At 41.7% G+C, this 19908-nt stretch overlaps 2 protein-coding genes across 3 annotated transcripts in view; one reads left to right on the top strand and one right to left on the bottom strand.

The window, feature by feature from the left end:
- aoc1 (amine oxidase copper containing 1) overlaps positions 1-3630 on the bottom strand; it is a 51637-nt gene extending 48007 nt beyond the window's left edge. For both annotated transcript variants that reach the window (XM_062021534.1, XM_062021535.1), the window contains exon 1: positions 2902-3630. The gene's annotated coding sequence lies outside the window, so the exon portion shown is untranslated. The remainder of the gene's footprint in view (positions 1-2901) is intronic.
- The window catches only part of sspo (SCO-spondin), a 343053-nt gene that overhangs the window by 25087 nt on the left and 298058 nt on the right, over positions 1-19908 (top strand). Inside the window, exons 4-6 of the mRNA XM_062021522.1 lie at positions 9091-9173; positions 10996-11166; positions 11262-11485. Coding sequence (XP_061877506.1) covers positions 9091-9173; positions 10996-11166; positions 11262-11485 — 478 coding nt within the window. The remainder of the gene's footprint in view (positions 1-9090; positions 9174-10995; positions 11167-11261; positions 11486-19908) is intronic.

The raw sequence follows: 19908 nt of genomic DNA on the forward strand, positions 1-19908 counted from the left end.
TCATATTAGTACATTGTTTGATTGCTTTGCTTAATCCATTCCATAATTTAATTCCACATATTGATATACTGAAGGTCTTAAGTGTTGTACGTGCAAACAAATGTTTTAAATTACGTTTTTCTCTAAGATTATATTTCTCCTCTTTTTTTGAGAAGAATTGTTGTATATTCTTGGGTAGCAGGTTATAGTTTGCTTTGTGCATAATTTTAGCTGTTTGCAAATTCACTATGTCGTGGAATTTCAGTATTTTTGATTCAATAAATAAAGGGTTTGTATGTTCTCTATATCCAACATTATGTATTATTCTAACTGATCTTTTTTGTAACACCGTTAATGAATGAAGTGTACTTTTGTAATTATTTCCCCATATTTCTACACAGTAGCTCAGATATGGTAACACTAGTGAGCAGTAGAGAATATGAAGGGAATTTTGGTCTAGAACATGTTTTGCTTTATTCATTATTGACGTGTTTCTTGCAACTTTATGTTGTATATTTTTTACGTGAGATTTCCAGTTCAATTTATCATCAATCATTACACCTAGAAATTTGGTTTCGTTTACTCTTTCAATTTCTATTCCGTCTATTTGTATTTGTGTTTGACTTTCTCTTCTACTGTTACCAAATAGCATTATTTTAGTTTTACTAAGATTCAACGATAGTCTGTTTTTGTCAAACCATCTTTTTAATTTGTTAATTTCTTCTGTTATTATTTGTATTATCTCCTGTGTGTTCTCTCCTGAACAAAACGCTGTTGTATCATCCGCAAATAATACTAACTTTAAATCTTTTGTAACTTTACAAATGTCATTTATATAGAGATTGAATAATTTAGGTCGTAGTATTGATCCCTGAGGTACACCACAGGATATATTTAGCGTTGTAGACGTGTGTTCGCCTAGCTTCACGTATTGTTTCCTGTTCGTTAGATAACTTCTTATCCAGTTTAAGACTAACCCTCTGATGCCATATCGTTCTAGTTTTTTGATTAAAATATTGTGATTAATTGTGTCAAATGCTTTAGTTAGATCCATAAAAACCGCTGCTGCACATTTTTTACTATCTATTGCATTGGTAATTTCTTCTGTAATTTCAATTAAAGCCATTGAAGTTGAAACATTAGCTCTGTATCCATATTGGTTCTCTTCGAGTATTCTATTTTTATTTATGAAACTTTCTAATCTGTTATTGAACAGTTTTTCAATGATTTTAGAAAATTGTGGAAGTAGAGAAACAGGTCTATAATTTGTAAATTGATGTTTATCTCCAGTCTTATAAATTGGTGCAACTTTAGCTATTTTCATTTTGTTTGGAAATGTACCTGTTTGAAATGATAGGTTACTAATATACATTAATGGTCCTGAGATCTCTTCAATAATATCACCACATGGGCTCAGGAACACTTCAGAAACCCACTGTCAGTAACTACTGTTGGTCGCTACATCTGTAAGTGCAAGTTAAAACTCTCCTATGCAAGGCAAAAACCGTTTATCAACAACACCCAGAAACGCCGTCAGCTTCGCTGGGCCTGAGCTCATCTAAGATGGACTGATACAAAGTGGAAAAGTGTTCTGTGGTCTGACGAGTCCACATTTCAAATTGTTTTTGGAAACTGTGGACGTCGTGTCCTCCGGACCAAAGAGGAAAAGAACCATCCGGATTGTTATAGGCGCAAAGTTGAAAAGCCAGCATCTGTGATGGTATGGGGGAGTATTAGTGCCCAAGACATGGGTAATTTACATATCTGTGAAGGCGCCATTAATGCTGAAAGGTACATACAGGTTTTGGAGCAACATATGTTGCCATCCAAGCAACGTTACCATGGACGCCCTTGCTTATTTCAGCAAGACTATTATAGCAAGATTATTATTTGCAAAAAAAAATAAAGTTTATGAGTTTGAACATCAAATATCTTGTCTTTGTAGTGCATTCAATTGAATATGGGTTGAAAAGGATTTGCAAATCATTGTATTCCGTTTATATTTACATCTAACACAATTTCCCAACTCATATGGAAACGGGGTTTGTACATTACCCACAAAAATGGAAATGGCAAAGACCATTCACTAGCATTAAAGGCCTACTGAAATGAATTTTTTTTATTTAAATGGGGATAGCAGATCCATTCTATGTGTCATACTTGATCATTTCGCGATATTGCCATATTTTTGCTGAAAGGATTTAGTAGAGAACATCGATGATAAAGTTCGCAACTTTTGGTCGCTGATAAAAAAAAGCCTTGCCTGTACCGGAAGTAGCGTAACGTCATAGGTTGAAGGGCTCCTCACATTTCCCCATTGTTTACAATGCAGCCAGAGCGATTCGGACCGAGAAAGCGACGATTACCCCATTAATTTGAGCGAGGATGAAAGATTCGTGGATGAAGAACGTAAGAGTGAAGGATTAGAGTGTAGTGCAGGACGTATCTTTTTTCGCTCTGACCGTAACTTAGGTACAAGGGTTCATTGGATTGCACACTTTCTCCTTTTTCTATTGTGGATCACGGATTTGTATTTTAAACCACCTCGGATACTATACCCTCTTGAAAATGAGAGTCGAGAAATCGAAATGGACATTCACAGTGACTTTTATCTCCACGACAATACATCGGCGAAGCTCTTTAGCTACGGAGCTAACGTGATAGTGCATCGGGCTTATATGCAGATAGAAACAAAATAAATAAACCCCTGACTGGAAGGATATACAGAAAATCAACAATACTATTAAACCGTGGACATGTAAATACACGGTTAATGCTTTCCAGGCTGGCGAAGCTTAACAATGCTGTTGCTAACGACGCCATTGAAGCTAACTTAGCAACAGGACCTCTACAGAGCTATGCTAAAAACATTAGCTATCCACCTACGCCAGCCCTCATCTGCTCATCAACACCCGTGCTCACCTGCATTCCAGCGATCGACGGAACGACAATCATAGATGCGGTCGGCGGCCCGGAGACGGAGGAAGTCAAGGTGAGGTCGGCGGTTAGTGCGTCTGCTATCCATCACAAAGTCCTCCTGGTTGTGTTGCTGTAGTCCGCCGCTAATACACCGATCCCACCTACAACTTTCTTCTTTGCAGTCTTCATTGTTCATTAAACAAATTGCAAAAGATTCACCAACACAGATGTCCATAATACTGTGGAATTTTGAGATGAAAACAGAGCTTTTTGTATTGGATTCAATGGTGTACCAATACTTCCAGTTCAACGATTGACGTCACGCGCATATGTCATCATACATAGACGTTTTCAACCGGAAGCTTGTCGACAGCCTCGACAAGCTCGTCGAGGCTGTCGGGAGTCTTCAGCGGTATCATCTGTTTCCGGACTGGATCAGCCAGACCGAGGGAAAAAACGTCCACCTATGCGGAAGTGGGCCATCCGCTCTCAGCAGCGAGCCTTCGGAATTCGATGGCGAAGTCCGTGACGCTCCGCTGTCCTTGCTGCAGACGAAGTAATGACCGTGCTGCCTCACGTCCTGGCTTTTCGTGCTGGAAAATGTTCTCAATGGCTTTGGAAAAACCGGCATACGAGGCACACACAGGAGATTGACGTCCCCATTCCGCGGTTGCCCAGGCGGAAGCCCTGTCACTCATATGGGACATGACAAAAGCCACACGAGTCTTTTCAGAGTAAAAAAAAGTGGGTAACAGTTAAAAAAAAATCTCACACTGGGTGAGGAAGGATCGCACGTCACCTGACTCGCTTGAGAAGCGCTCGGGCTTGGAGAGTGGAGGACAAGTTGCAGGAGGGGTGTCGTCAGGCAACGGATTGTCTGCGGGTCGAGGATGGCGCAGCTGGACTGCTGGGTCAGCCGAGGGGGGAGTCATCGCCTGCAGCGCGGTGAGTACACTTCCCAGCTGTGTCTCCAGGGCATTTAGGCGAGCGTCTTGGCGTTCCGCCATGGCGTTGACGCACGCCCCAAGCACGCCAAACTGTTCCTCCTTTTGGCCTAGTCTCTTGTCCTGTTGGTGCAGAGTTAGTCTGACCGGGTCGGTCTCTGCGAGGTCCATGATGTGGTCGGTTATTATGTTAAGATCTGATCAAGGCGGTGACCCCAGGATGCAGAGACGGGAGGCAAGGTAGAATTATAAAAAGGGAAAATTTAATAAGTCCAAAAAGTGCAACAAAAAGTGACGGGGGCAGAACTGCACACCATGTCTAAACAAACAAAAACATGTTCCTCATTGGTTGGCAGGGGAAAAGGCCAGGGCGCACTGAACACCGAAAAAAGTTCAACACAGAATCTTCTTTACCTCAAGGAGGCTAGAAAACAAAACACAAAGAGGTGAAGGATTACAGGACTAAGGAGAAGTAACATACCATGACTGACGAAGTGAAGCAGGTGCATGCACGTTATTCAGGAGACAATAACCGACAAGACCCAGCTGACAGTGACGAGCTTAAATACTCCTTGGTTGAAATTGGTTGCCGGTGTGCCTCGCTGGGGACTAATGAACTGAAGAAAAACAGACACCATAAAAAAAGAAGGCAGGGAAATAATAAAACACAACATTTTTAAGGTAAAAACTGTTGATATTTCCTGATTTGGTAGACTATTTGACAGAGCTTATCATGTTTAAAGCAAAAAGTTATCAATTGCCTGCAAATATTCTAAGTTTATTCTTCGAAAGAACATGCTTGAGCACTTACCACAAGGAAACTTTTTTATGTCTCAGTCTGTGGGGTGAAAATATGCAACAGCCTCAGTGACAAGCTTAAATACTGTTAAAACGTTGATTTTAAGAAATTCTAAAAATCTGGTATATAGTGAGTTCTAGGCTTGTATTGAATGTAAGTATGAATGTACTTTATGATATATTGAGTTGTTGTAATAACATTCATCTGAGCAAATCGAGTTAGGTAAATCCTGATAATTGTGATAAAATGTGGTTCAGGGGAAACCGGATCTTATTAGTTAAAAATTAACTATGGAAAAGAGGTGGGATTCAAAAAGTTTATACTTTTGCCCTTTGCACTTTTGAGATATGTTTGATTTGGGCCGGTCAGACCACAACCTTGTTTACCTCAACCCCTGTTATGTGCCTCTGATTAAAAGACAGCCTGTGACCCTACAGGGCTGTTTTGATGTAACTGACTGGCAGGTGCTCATGAGCCTCATTGAGAGGACATTGACGGGCTCACAGAGTGCATCACAGACTGTATCAACTTCTGTGTTGACTCAAATGTCCCATCAAGGACGGTCACCTGCTATCCAAACAACAAGCCGTGGGTGACCAAGGACATCAAAGCCCTATTGAATGAGAAGAAGAGGGCATTCAATGCTGGTAACAGGGAGGAGGTGAAAAGAGTTCAGGGGCTGCTGAAGACCAGACTCAGGGAAGCCAAGGAGAACTACAGGAGGAAGCTGGAAGGGAAGCTGAAGGACAACAACATGAAGGCGGTTTGGCAAGGTATGCAGACCATCACCGGCCTCAAACCGTCGGGGGGTAGGGGGGTGGACGGAGACAAAGAGAGGGCCAATGAACTAAACCAGTTCTTTAACAGGTTTGACACAGCGGCTCCGACAAGCCCCCCCCCCCCCCTCCCCCCAGAGACATGCCAGCCGGTCCCCTGACAACTTCAGCGAACCAATCCATCCCCACCTCCCCTCCTCACAGCCCCCCAACTCCAATGACTACCTCCCCCCACTTAACACCTCACCCTCAGCTTGATGAACCCCCCCTCCCCCAATTTGCTGAGACCCCCCCAGTGTGTCTGTCTGCAGAACAGGTGAATGCACAGCTAAATAAGCTACAAACAGGCAAGGCCGCGGGTCCTGACGGTGTGAGCCCCAGGGTACTCAAAGCCTGCGCCCCGCAGCTGTGTGGTGTGCTCCAGCACATCTTCAACATGAGCCTTAGGCTGAAGAAAGTCCCCACACTGTGGAAAACCTCATGCGTGGTCCCCATCCCCAAGTGCACGCGACCCAGCACGTCGAAGGACTACAGAATAGAATAGAATGGACTTTATTGTCATTTGATTTGCATATAACGAGATTGAGGACTCCAACTTAAGGTGCGGTAGTTGGAACAAATATGGGGTACAAATAAATTACACAAGAGGTAATAAAGAAAAAACTAACAATTGAAATAAACAGACTACTATCCAATACAAATAATAAGCAATCCTGTACAATATACAAAACACTATAGAAATACAGAATACTGTACAATATACAGAACAAGACAAGAGTACCGGAGTAATAAATAACAATCAGTGTCGGATATATTGCACTCGAAGTGTAATATTGCACAGTAGGGTATTAGGGTAGGATATTGTATAGGGGTGAATTATTTGTATACGTTAGAGTTCAAGATGGTGACAGCTCTGGGAAAGAAGCTGTCTCTGAGCCTGTTTGTTCTGGCTCTGATGCGCCTGTAGCGCCTGCCCGATGGTAGCAGGTCGAACAGGTGGAAGCCAGGGTGTGTGCTGTCCTTAGTGATGCTTTTTGCTCTGTTGAGGGAGCGGGAGTTGTGTAAATTAAATTAGTAAAATCATGAAGACCATGGAGAGGTTGGTCCTGGAACAACTCCGCCCTACAGTCAAGCCCCACCTGGACCCACTCCAATTCGCCTACCAGCCCCGACCGGGAGTGGAGGACGCAGTTATCTACCTGCTGAACCGAGCCCACACCCACCTAGACAAGCCTGCGAGCAGTGTGAGGGTCATGTTTTTTTACTTCTCCAGTGCTTTCAATACCATACGGCCTGGGCTACTGGGTGTGAAGTTGGAGACGATGCAGGTGGAGGCCCCCTTGGTGTCCTGGGTTGTTGATTACCTGACTGACAGACCACAGTATGTGCGACTGCAGGACTGTGTGTCTGACAGGCTGGTCAGCAACACCGGGGCCCCGCAGGGCACAGTCCTCTCCCCCTTCCTCTTCACCATCTACACCACCGATTTCCACTATCACTCAGAGTCCTGCCACCTTCAGAAGTTTTCTGATGACTCTGCGATAGTGGGGTGTATTGAGGACGGTGATGATGAGGAATACAGGGCACTGGTGGAGGACTTTGACACATGGTGTGGAAAGAACCACCTCCAGCTTAATTTGATGAAGACCAAGGAGCTGGTTGTGGACCTGGGAAGGAGGATGAGTACTCCGGCGACCCCTGTTTCCATCAGGGGTGTCGATGTGGACATGGTTGAGGATTATAAATACCTGGGAGTACACATGGACAACAAGCTGAATGGGTCAAAACACACTGAGGCACTCTACAAGAAGGGAGAGAGCCACCTCTACTTCCTCAGGAGGCTAGTATCCTTCAACGTCTGTACAAAGATGTTGAAGATGTTCTACGAGTCGGTGGTGGCGGGCGCCTTCTTGTACACCGTGGCCTGCTGGGGCAGCGGGCTGAGAGCGAGGGACGCCAACAGACTGGACAAGTTGGTAGAGAAGTCTAGCAAAACTCCTAGCCATTAAGGACAACACCTCCCACCCACTACACTCAGACCTTGCGGGGAGAATGAGCACGTTTAGTGGAAGGCTCAGACTCCCAAAATGCAACACGGAACGACACAGGAGATCCTTCATACCAACAGCCATCAGACTGTATAATGCATACTGTATGTTCCTTCTTGACTGCACTTAAATGTAGAGTATATGTAGTATATGTAGAATATATTTATATTATTTATATATTATATATTATATATATAATATATATAATATATTATATTATTTATTATTATTCTTGTCTATTGTGAGCGAACTGTGGTGCTGAATTTCCCCCAGGGATCAATAAAGTACTTTCTATTCTATTCTATTCTATTCTATTCTATTCTAATTAAATTGTATTTTCTTAATTTTCTTTTTTTTGTGAATTAATATAATTGTCACCTTATCGTGGTAGAAGAGTTTGCGTGTCCCAATGATCCTAGGAGCTATGTTGTCCGGGGGCTTCTATGCCCCCTGGTAGGGTCTCCCAAGACAAACAAGTTGTAGGTGAGGGACCAGACAAGGAGCAGCTTGAAGACCTCTATGGAAAGTCAAATTAAAGGACGCAGTTTTCCCTCGCCCGGACGTGGGTCACTCGGGCCCCCATTTCGAGCCAGGCCCAGAAGTGGGTCTCGATGGTGGCCTGGTGGCCCCATGGGACAGGCCGAAAAGGTAACGTGGGTCCCCCCTTCGAGGGAGTACTGGAGAGTGCTCCCTGAGGTGATTCCCTTGTTCTGCTGTGTGACTTCAACGCTCACATTGGTAACAACAGTGAAACCTGGAGAGGAGTGATTGGGAAGAACGGCCGATCCGAACCCGAGTGGTGCTTTGTTATTGGACTTTTGTGCTCGTCACAGATTGTCCATAGCGAACATCATCTTAATTTTGGCTCATGGGACCGCGGAGGAAGCGGACAGGTACAGACAGTCCAAGTGGTGTACGGCTTCGGCGGTCGCAGAGGCAAAAACTCAGACATGGGAGGTATTCGGCGAAGTCATAGAAAACAACTTCTGGACGTCTTTGATGCGATTCTGGACCACCATCTTCCGCCTCCGGTGGAGGAAGCAGTGCACTGTCAACATTGTATATGGTGGGGATGGTGTGCTGCTGACCTCGACTCAGGACGTTGTGGATCAGTGGAGGGAATACTTCGAAGAGCTCTTCAATCCCACCTAGATGTCTTCCTATGAGGAAGCAGCGCCTAGGGAATCTGTGGTGAGGTCTCCTAGGTTGCTCTGAGGTTGCAGAGGTAGTTAAAAAAACTCCTCGGTGGCAGGGCCCCGCAGGTGGATGAAAAACCGTCCGGAACTCCTTAGGGTTTTGAATGCTGTGGGGCTGTGTTGGTTGACAAGACTCTGCAGCATTGCGTGAACATCCGTGGCCTTGCCTCTGGATTGGCAAGGCCCCCGACATACTCAATAAAGTTATCGAATAAATCTCTTCTTTTGATCTCAACTAAAAAAATCCTGAGAAAATCCCGCAATTCAAGCTATTTTCATTTGAAGTCATCCCATTTATATGAAGCAGTATTACAAATACATGATAGGTACACAATGCTTATCTGCACACAAGAATATTAAACCTGTTTATCAAGAAGAAATGATGAACACAATTAATCTCCAGCTACATTAAATTTGTGTCCACCTCAGACCTCCAGTGACTGAAAGTGGAATGTTGAACAAGACAATAAGAACTTGCTGTGAAGGCTGGACTGGACCACGCTGCTTGGATGGTAAGACCCCTGTTTATCTGAAATATTTCTATCTACGGTATTTCATGGACAGTTTGGTGTAATATTACATATTACAACAGGAAATGCTGGTGGCTGAGTGAAGAACAAGTAGTTTTAACTTCTGTGTTTTTCGCTTGATATTCCTGCAAAATAGCAGTCTCAGATCTTTAGGAATACGGTAAAATGTTCCCTTCTCCTTGTTTGTTCTGACATCCTGGTTCACAACGCCTGTTTACCATAGTTTGAACCAGTGAGAAACACATGGACATACCAACTCACTTACGATTTTTCCTGCCAATATGGCCTTGTGTTGATAATGTCTGGTGCATGTCCTGGAACTGTGGTACTTTGGTGATAGTAGGCGTCCAGTGGTCCTAAAATATCATAGAGTTATGCCCTGGATCAGGGTTGTACTTAGTTATTTGCGGGCCCAAGGCAAACCTACAGCACTCTCCGTGGTTGTTAAGTCATCTAACAGAATGTCAGTCCTTATTGCAGCGTGCACAGATGAACGCCAGCATTAATGCCTCTTGTTCTGGTGTTCTTTTTTGTGATACTTCAATAATAGGGCAAAACTGTGCTTACTGGCTGTCCTTCATAGTTTTGTAAAGGGTCTAGTCCAGCACAATCTTGATGGTACAGATGGAATTTAACTGACACTTGAAATGTGACAATTTGGGGGTGCACTATCACTTTAGCCTCCAAATGGCAGTAGAGTGTTGAATGTCTTAAAATTAGTTTTTTGGCAATTCCAACTTAGACCACAGCGTCACTTGCTGTGGAGAGTGCCGCTTTCCATCATTTTCATCAGACTACGTTGCAAAATGATTACAACGCGAGATCCACCCAGGAATGGGGCTATATAAATCACTTCCCCATTGTGAATCAGAGATGTTACGTTTGTGAATGAGTCGAGTCCTTCGAACGGCTTTTCCTCAATTAAAAATTAGCACCTTTTCAGTTGTGAAACATTTTTGACAACGCTACGTCCATGGCACGCTACTTTTACATGAACACAGCTTCATATGGACTTTTTCATGGAGGACAACAACTAAGAAAGTAGAACCTACAATGAATGCAACTGCTTTATTATTATTCATGTTATTATTTGTAGCCTGCCTAGTTGTTAGCTGACTTCTAAAAATAAATAAATAATGAATCCATCTATTGAGCATCTCTTTGAAAAGAATGTCTCTTCAAGATCCGTCTCCTCTGAAAGTTATGCATCCTATCTCTACAGCAGTGGTGTCAAAATCAAGGCCCGCGGGCCAGATCTATGGCCCTCGGGATGATATTTGATTAGTATTAGAACCGGACCGCAGGCCACAGCTGCCTGCTGCTGTTTTGCACGCACCAATACTCCATCAGTGTTGGCGCAAGGCATTTTCAAAATGGGGTCCCAGGGACCCCATCAAGTCATAAAAATGTGGTCCCACAGTAAGTTTTTGGGGTCCCACTTTTTTGTAACCGTTTTGAAAACAAATTATAAATGTATGCATTATCCTGTTATATCTCACATTCTTTATTGTGTTTTGGAAAAAGGTTGTCATAAACGTTACTTCTATTTTTGGCCAAAGTAGGACAAAGAAAACAATCTGAAGTTGTCTTTATATTTTTTAGTTTCATTGCCATGATTTTAATAGTCCGGACCGCGTGTGCACACATTTTCCCCCGTGAGGCCCTTGAGCTGAAATTAGTTTGACAGCCCTGCTCTACAGTAACTGTGTCACAATTTAACATTCTTTGCAGCGCACCTTTGTAATTTATTCTGATCTAATCCAATCCAATAGAATGTAATATAATGTAATGTAATGTAATGTAGGTGTGGGAGTGCGTGGCCAGTGTTACTCCACTTGGAGCTGCGTGGACTTCCCTGGCGTCCACAACTCCTCGCTGATGGCGATGGAGCAGTGCTGCAGCAGCCAATGGGGACTCAGTTGGAGAAATGCTTCTGAGCAGACTTGCTTGTCCTGCACTTACACTCTCCTTCCAGGTCCAAACATGATCACCTCACATGCACACTCCACAATTGTTTATTTTGTCTAGTTCAGTGTGTAACTTTAGTTGTTTTCCTTCACACGTCTCCAGACGCCCAGTTTTCCCCACTTGTGCGTGGTGGACTTCTAGGTAGCGTCAGAGCACCTCAAGGCTCAGCTACCTGCATGTCCTGGGGTGGATCCCACTATCGCACTTTTGACAAGAAGCACTTCCACTTCCAGGGTACCTGCACCTACCTGCTGGCCTCATCGACTGATGGCACCTGGACGGTCTACATCAGTGCGGTCTGTGCAAGTCCAGGAGACTGCAGTAAGGTATGTCATGAAGTCCCTGCACCAGTGATGCCTTTATTTCTGAATATTTGCACATACAACAGTTCCTTTCTTTTCGTCTGTAATCCGTTTCAAAAAGTACCAAATCACTGAACCAAATCATGTACATCCAATCAAAAGTTTCAGACACCCAAAAACATTAAGACAAAACATTTAGGCTCTGATCTGCTAACGGTAAGTGTGAATTACAACACATGCAAATTTGATTGCACGCACAATTACTGTTTAGCTCATGCACCGAGGACTGTGTTAAATTATCAAAATGATTCACACAATCCATTTAGTCTTCTCAATATAGGCAGAATATATGATGATTATTAGAACACACAATGCTGGGAGGAGGAGACGCAAATATAATCATTTAGCGCTCGCAATGTGATTTATAAAACCTGACAGTGTTTGCAGTTGCTGTTTTTGCATCTACAAAGTATATTTTGCACGTTTGGAAGGTACAGTTACGCACAAATCAAATCGGTCCAATGACTGACGAACGAGAGAGAGAATCCTTCGTACTTGTGTCAATATATTTGTATTGTCAAAAATAAAAACAATATCAATATAGCACTTTTTCACAATTGTCTCAGTGTTTCACAATGGAAAACCCATACATTCAGGTTTGGTGGTAAGCCTGTTAGGTTAGGTTACTTTATTAGTACCCGAAGGAAAACTTGTTTTGCAGCCAGAAAGATCAGGACATCCATAGAGAAAGGAACATGTTCCTTTCTTCCGTTCTTATGCTATCTGAACTCACTATGTTCTGTGCTCGCTGTACATATCCTACCAAGTGTCTGATGATGCAATTGTTGATGACTGAAGTGCTGTTATCAACCAAACCCTCCTCATCCCAAACCCCGGATTGTAAATAATGTAAATAATTCAATGTATACACTCTGATGATTAACTTGTGTGATGACTGTATTATGATGATAGTATATATTTGTACCATGAATTGATTTACGTGGACCCCGACTTAAACATTTTGAAAAACTTATTCGGGTGTTACCATTTAGTGGTCAATTGTACGGAATATGTACTGAACTGTGCAATCTACTAATAAAGGTTTCAATCAATCAATCAATATTAGAGATGCAATACAAAGACCTACCACATAACAAGCTTCACAAACATTGCCAAGATCACAAAATAGCAGAGGTGTGGACTCGAGTCACATGACTTGGACTCGAGTCAGACTCGAGTCATGAATTTGATGACTTTGGACTCGACTTGACAAAATGTAAAGAGACTTGCAACTCGACTTAGACTTTAACATCAATGACTTGTGACTTCACTTGGACTTGAGCCTTTTGACTTGACATGACTTGCTACTTTCCCCAAAACCCAAAGATTAAAAAGTTATTTGGGAGCGCGCCGCTCCGTATTTTTCATTTTCTTCGTCTGTGTCTATCAGCGTGTTGTTCCTGTCAGCTGGTATGCTCTCAGTACAACAGCCAATCAAATTAGATCTACGCTGTTTTCATCACACAGCTCTCATCCAATCAAATTGCAGGACAACCAATGAAGAAGAATTGTAGAACAATGCGGCAGTGAGAAACAATTATGCCAAAGTTAATTTCGTTCGGGTATTAAAACTACGACTTGGTCAACAAAAAACGAATTGCCCTATGCAAATCATGCAGTTCGAATATTATAGACGGAGACGTAATAACTTCCAACTTCGTTCGACATTTGAAGATGCACAAAGAAGGGTAAGTTTTGAATGTAAGCTAACGTTTATTGGCTAAGTAACGTGACTTTTATTTGCTGTGTAGTTAAATCAGTGAGGTTGTATACTCACTGCTAACGTTATAACCATAGACATCTTATAAGGGTACGCAGCATCGCGCGCTACTGCCTACAGGCGCAGACGAGACGCGGGGCCGCCATCTTGGAGTGGTGATCCGCTCCACTAGTGCAATTCATTTGGCAGGAGCAATGAACTGTCAGCGCATTTAATTCATTTTACCTCACTGAATACCACTGATTTTCACGCGCTTTTTTGTTATATGTGTAGCTAAGATAAAGGACACATGTTTTGGAGTGTTTCATTATTCATAGTTTGCTTAACAGTAATATAATATTCTTATACGCTATAAGTGACCAGACGTCCGAGATCAAAACTGGGAATATAATCCCAGAGAAAGGGGAAAAAAATGGTCAGCTATTTTTAAATTGAAGAAACAATATGATTAGGTTATATATACATGCGTATATCCTACATAAACAATGTATGAATACATTAGATATCTATATATCTTATAGACTGACACTTTGTGTTGATATTTTGTATTACATTCTTCCCTTAAATGATCATGTTTACACTGATTGTTTTATATGTATTTTTTATGTATGTCGCTTTGGATACAAGCGTCTGCCAAATACTTCAACATAAACATATATAAACACCTGGAAGTCATTATATCAGTTAAAACCACCAATCTGTTTCACTGGATTCAGAATAAAACCAAATTCTGTCTTACTCAACAATGTTAGTTTTTGAATATTGTTACTTGAAGACTTATTCCTGGTTACAATTATACTGTTAAGAAAGTATTGTCTTATATTTTGCCTAAAATGAGAATGCATCATAATCAGTGGCGGCTGGTGAATTTTGTTTTAGGTGGGGCTGAAAGTTTGTAAACCAAACCCCTGTAGGGGGGTCATACTCCCCCAGAAGATTTCTTTGTGATTTTCACATACAAATATTAAAGATCTTTGCTCCTTCTCAACTGTGTGGTAATATTATTTTCATAAAATACAACCAATAGTACATTAATGTTAAATCTTACTTGTGATAAGTAATCACCCGATTCCTATTTTCAACAGTCCGCTCATATGAGTAGGAAAACGCTGAACACCATCTTTGTTTTCTACCTGTCAACTGTCAGTTTAGGCTGTTCGCCGGCTCCTCATCACCACTTCAAGATGGCGGCCAAATTGCTCGTGTTACAGCAGCCAATGCTGCGTCTACTTATAAGATGTCTATGGTTATAACGTCATTGCAAACACGGCAATCTGTTGCGTCCACTGCAGTTCGCTACCTTATTCATACTTTTTGTCAAGTGATTATTTTTAAGCAGGGTTGCTTGAGGTACCTATACATAACGTTACGTTACTCAATGTATCACACACAGTAACGTAACGTAAGACGGCGGTCAGCAGCACCGCGTATTTTAGCCACCTACAAAAAGACAAACATAGTCAAATAAAGGTCAGTTAAAATGTATACTATATTAAGAATATGTGAACATATTGCATAGGGCCCTGACATCTAAAAAGTACAACTCTGTTCATTGTTTTGTTCATGTTTTTGTTATGTTTTTCATATGTACGCACACATCAACACACATACAGTATGAGATGAGATCAATGAGATAAGGTAAGAACAGGATAGAAACTGCTGTGGAACTAGTTACAATGCAATATGCCATGGAAATACATTGTTAACACTTTTGTGCAAATAAGTACAGTTGCACTTGTTTTTTCAAATGTGTTCATTCTGTAAAGGAATGAGTTAAATGTTTAAAATGACTGGACAATAGTGCTATTATGAAGTGCAATGTCAGCACTATTTTTTTTCCTGCAATTTCAAATGCACTTGTTTTAATAAATAAATACAGCGTTTTAAAAGCATACACAATCTGTGTAAATATATTAGTCTGTGGTTAAAAGGACTTGAAAGGACTCGAAATTCAAAATGCAGGACTTGGGACTTGACTTGAGACTTTCCAGTCTTGACTTTGGACTTGACTCGGGACTTGCCTGTCTTGACTCGGGACTTGACTCGAGACTTGAGGGCAAAGACTTGAGACTTACTTGTGACTTGCAAAGCAATGACTTGGTCCCACCTCTGCAAAATAGTACATGTACTCCAAGTTCCCCATAAAAAGTATAACACATATAAAATCACAATCAGATAAGATTTGGGACAAGCCAGAATAAAACACCATAATAAAAGAATAATAAAATAATAAATAATAAAAGATTAAATAAAAAAATTAATTGCACTAAAATAAATATAGGCAAAAATAGGTACTACAGCTTATTTAGTTCTGTGATGGGAGCTGGGACAAAATTACATCTGTATCGTTTTGTTTTGCCTCTTGGGACTAAAAACCTCCGTCCAGGTGGGAGAAGCTGAAAATGGCTGTGTACAGGGTATCCGCAGGGTCTTTAAAAAGTCTAAAAAAGTCTTAAACTTGACATGTTGAAACCCGCAGAGACCCTGTGTGTAATGACATACATCAGTTAATATGGAGGAAGCTATCCTCACTACCTGGTTGTTCTAGAGGGCGGCTGGAGACAATTGAAACTCACCAATTACAAAATTTACCTGACACTTTAACAATTTGATTTAAGGAATTCTTGTCCTTTAGTGACAGGTGACTGAAACCAGGGAGAAGGACAAAACAGATTATTTAAAAGCATGGTAAAACATGATCATTATGGTCTTGTCAACATTCAGATGAGACAAGATCTGTACTGTTCACAGAAAGTACAAACATTGGTGAGTCTTTTTACACACCGCATCACAGTTAGCAACAACGGCAGAGGCTTGGATGGTGGAAGCTGGGCTTGTACCAGGAACCTTCAAATTTATCGACGGCCGCTCTACCATCTGAGTCACACCGCCCCTTGGAATACCTGCTGCACTACAGTATAAAGCCCAGATGCAGACTATATTAGTGTGCTGCTTGTCAACAACATAACAAAACACAGGTGGAAGCTTGATGTCATGGATGTGCAGTAAATGACTGTCTCCATGGTGACAGCAGGTAGTACACACAAATTTTCATTGAAATGCTTTTGTACTTCTTATTAAACGTATCTTACGAGATTAAAGGCCTACTGAAACCCACTACTACCGACCACGCAGTCTGATAGTTTATATATCAATGATGAAATCTTAACATTGAAACACCTGCCAATACGGCCGGGTTAACTTATAAAGTGCAATTTTAAAATTCCCGCCACACTTCCGGTTGAAAAACTCCTTTGGATATGATTTATGCGCGTGACGTCACAAAATCCACGGAAGTGGTTGGACCCCATCGAACCCGATACAGAAACCTCTTGTTTTCTTCGACAAAATTCCACAGTATTCTGGACATCTGTGTTGGTGAATCTTTTGCAATTTGTTTAATGAACAATGGAGGCTGCAAAGAAGAACGTTGTAGGTGGGATCGATCGGTGTATTAGCGGCTAAGTACAATACTTACAGCAACACAACAAGGACTACTTACTACGCCTAGCCGATGCTTGCCGCCAAACCCACGGATGAAGTCCTTCGTCGCGCCGTTGATCGCTGGAACGCAGGTGAGCACGGCTGTTGATGGGAAGATGAGGGCTGGCTGGCGTAGGTGGAGCGCTAATGTTTTTATCATAGTTCTGTGAGGTCCGGTTGCTAAGTTACTAAATTAGCCTTAGCGTCGTTAGCAACAGCATTGTTAAGCCTTACCAGGCTGAGAATTTTTAACCGTGTAGTTACATGTACATGGTTTAATAGTATTGTTGATCTTCTGTCTATCCTTCCAGTCAGGGGTTTATTTCTTTTGTTTCTATCTTCATTTGAGAACGATGCTATCACGTTAGCTCAGTAGCTAAGTGTGTCACCGATGTATTGTCGTGGAGATAAAAGTCACTTTAAATGTCCATTTCGCGTTCTCGACTCTCATTTTCAAGAGGATATAGTATCCGAGGTGGTTTAAAATACAAATCCGTGATCCACAATAGAAAAATGAGAGAGTGTGGAATCCAATGAGCCAGCTTGTACCTAAGTTACGGTCAGAGCGAAAAAAGATACGTCCATCACTGCCTCTCTAGTCCTTCACTGTAACGTTCCTCATCTACGAATCTTTCATCCTCGCTCAAATTAATGGGGTAATCGTCGCTTTGTCGCTCCGAATCTCTCGCTCCATTGTAAACAACGGGGGATTGTGAGGAATACTAGCTCCTGTGACGTCACGCTACTTCCGGTACAGGCAATGCTTTTTTTATCAGCGAGCAAAAGTTGGGAACTTTATCGTCGATTTTCTCTACTAAATCCTTTCAGCAAAAATATGGCAATATCGCGAAATGATCAAGTATGACACACAGAATGGATCTGCTATTCCCGTTTAAATAAAAAAAAATTCATTTCAGTAGGCCTTTAACTGCAACACACACACTACTGTAATAGTACACACAATTGTATACTTTGTATACCGTATTTTCCGCACTATAAGGCGCACCGGATTATAAGGTGCACCTTCAATGAATGGCCTATTTTAAAACGTTGTTCATATATAAGGCGCACCGCATTATAAGGCGCATAGAATAGACGCTACAGTAGAGGCTGGGGTTACGTTATGCATCCATTACATGGAGCTGCGCTAAAGGGAATGTCAACAAAACAAATAGTGATTGTACTGACACTTCTACTTGCTGCTCTCTGTTCAACAACCCACTGTTCGAGTTTGTCCTCCAACTGTAGCCATCTCGCTTTGTTCCCTCGGAAATTCTGTTTAGTCTTCTTTACTTGGCACAGGTCATCATGTTGCTTCCTCCACTTCCGCACCATTGATTTGTTAATGTTAAATTCTCTCGCTGCTGCTCTATTCCCGTGTTCTACTGCGTGACTGATCGCCTTGAGTTTAAACTCTGCGTCGCAAGCGTGTCTCTTAATAGGAGCCATTTTTGGGTCTTTACATAAAGTTTAGGTCTCGCAACTACGGGACAGCCGCGGACTTCATTTTCCCCCCTAGAAGAAGAAGCGCTTCTTCTTCTACGGTAAGCAGTCGTAGAAGGGGGAAAATGAAGTCGGCGTAGTTACCGTAGTTGCGAGACCTGTTGTGGCTCAATATTGGTCCATATATAAGGCGCACCGGATTATAAGGCGCACTGTCAGCTTTTGAGGAAATTGGAGGTTTTTAGGTGCGCCTTATAGTGCGGAAAATACGGTACACTAATTAGTAGGGGTGGGAATCTTTGGGCACCACACGATTCGATCCAATTCCGATTCTTGAGGTGACAATTCCAATTCAGAATTGACTCTCAATTCCACACGATTCTCGATCCATGTCAATTCTAGCGATGTATTATATGGTATACAGTAATACTTATATTAAATCGTTTTCAAAACAGGTTACAGGTTACAAAACCTCCTTTTGGTTGACGACGTATGACGTATGCGTGCAGCGTGTAGGCATGTAGATGGCCTAAAAACGTATTTTTAAAAAAGTATTCTTAAAATTTTTTTTAATAAACATTCATCTATTGATCTATTTTTTTTAATAGATTTTTTGAAATTATGAATCGATTTAGAATGTCAGTATAGTGGATCAAACGCTAATACTTTTTCTTGTCATGATCACTCATGACAGGTTAGACTTTTGTTTTTTTTCCCTGTATTTTGTATTGAATTTTCAGTTTCAGTGCTCTTGTTATTATTTTGACGTCCTGTGTGTCGCATCACCTCTGGTTCTAAACTGCTCCTGATTAGTGAGCAGGAGACTCACCTGCATCTGACCACTTATCGCAGCGGTGCCCACACTTTTTCTGCAGACGAGCTACTTTTCAATTGACCAAGTCGAGGGCATCTACCTCATTCATATATATGTAATTCATATTTATTTATTTATGAAAGGGACGCTTTTGTTAACAAGTTAAAGGTGTTTAATGATAATACAAGCATGTTTAACACATATATGTTCCTTTCTTTCATGAAGACAAGAATATAAGTTGGTGTATTACCTGATTCTGATGAATTGCATTGATTGGAATCAGACAGTGGTGCTGATAACGTCCGCATTTTCAAATGGAAGAGAAAAAAAGTCCTCCTTTCTGTCCAATACCACATGAAAGTGGTTGGTTTTTGGCATCTTATTTGTCCAGCTTCCATACTCGTTTTTATACACTTTACAATAAATACATTGACGGCAAACTCCCTAGCTTGCTAGCTTGTGCATGCTAGCTTTCTGAGGCTCTTATTTTGTTAGCGAAGGCAGGATGAAGAGGGGCTTTTATTGTGAAGACAAAAACTGTGTGGTCGGTCTTTAGAGATTTGATGTGCGAGAATCTATTGAAATAAAAACTATTTCTCGCCATCCTGTCGGCCATTTTTTCTTAATAATACTCTCGCAGCAGCCAGTGTCATTTCACAAGACCCTCGGGTGCAGTGAATGTCAATCATGTGACGAAAGTGACGTCTTGGTGAAAATTGATGATCGCTAATTTTTAGGTCTATTTTTGTAATGCCTGGCTGGCGATCAACTGACACACCCTCCATGATCGACCAGTAGCTCGCGATCGACTTAATGGGCATCCCTGACTTATCGGGATGGTTTATTTGTCAGCGTTGTGCCAACAATGACGCCGGTCCATTGTTTTGTCTGGGTTGTGCATACATCTTGCATTGAGTGCTATGTTCG

Source organism: Entelurus aequoreus, linkage group LG15 (genome assembly GCF_033978785.1).
Source record: "Entelurus aequoreus isolate RoL-2023_Sb linkage group LG15, RoL_Eaeq_v1.1, whole genome shotgun sequence".
Taxonomy (NCBI): Eukaryota; Metazoa; Chordata; class Actinopteri; order Syngnathiformes; family Syngnathidae; genus Entelurus; species Entelurus aequoreus.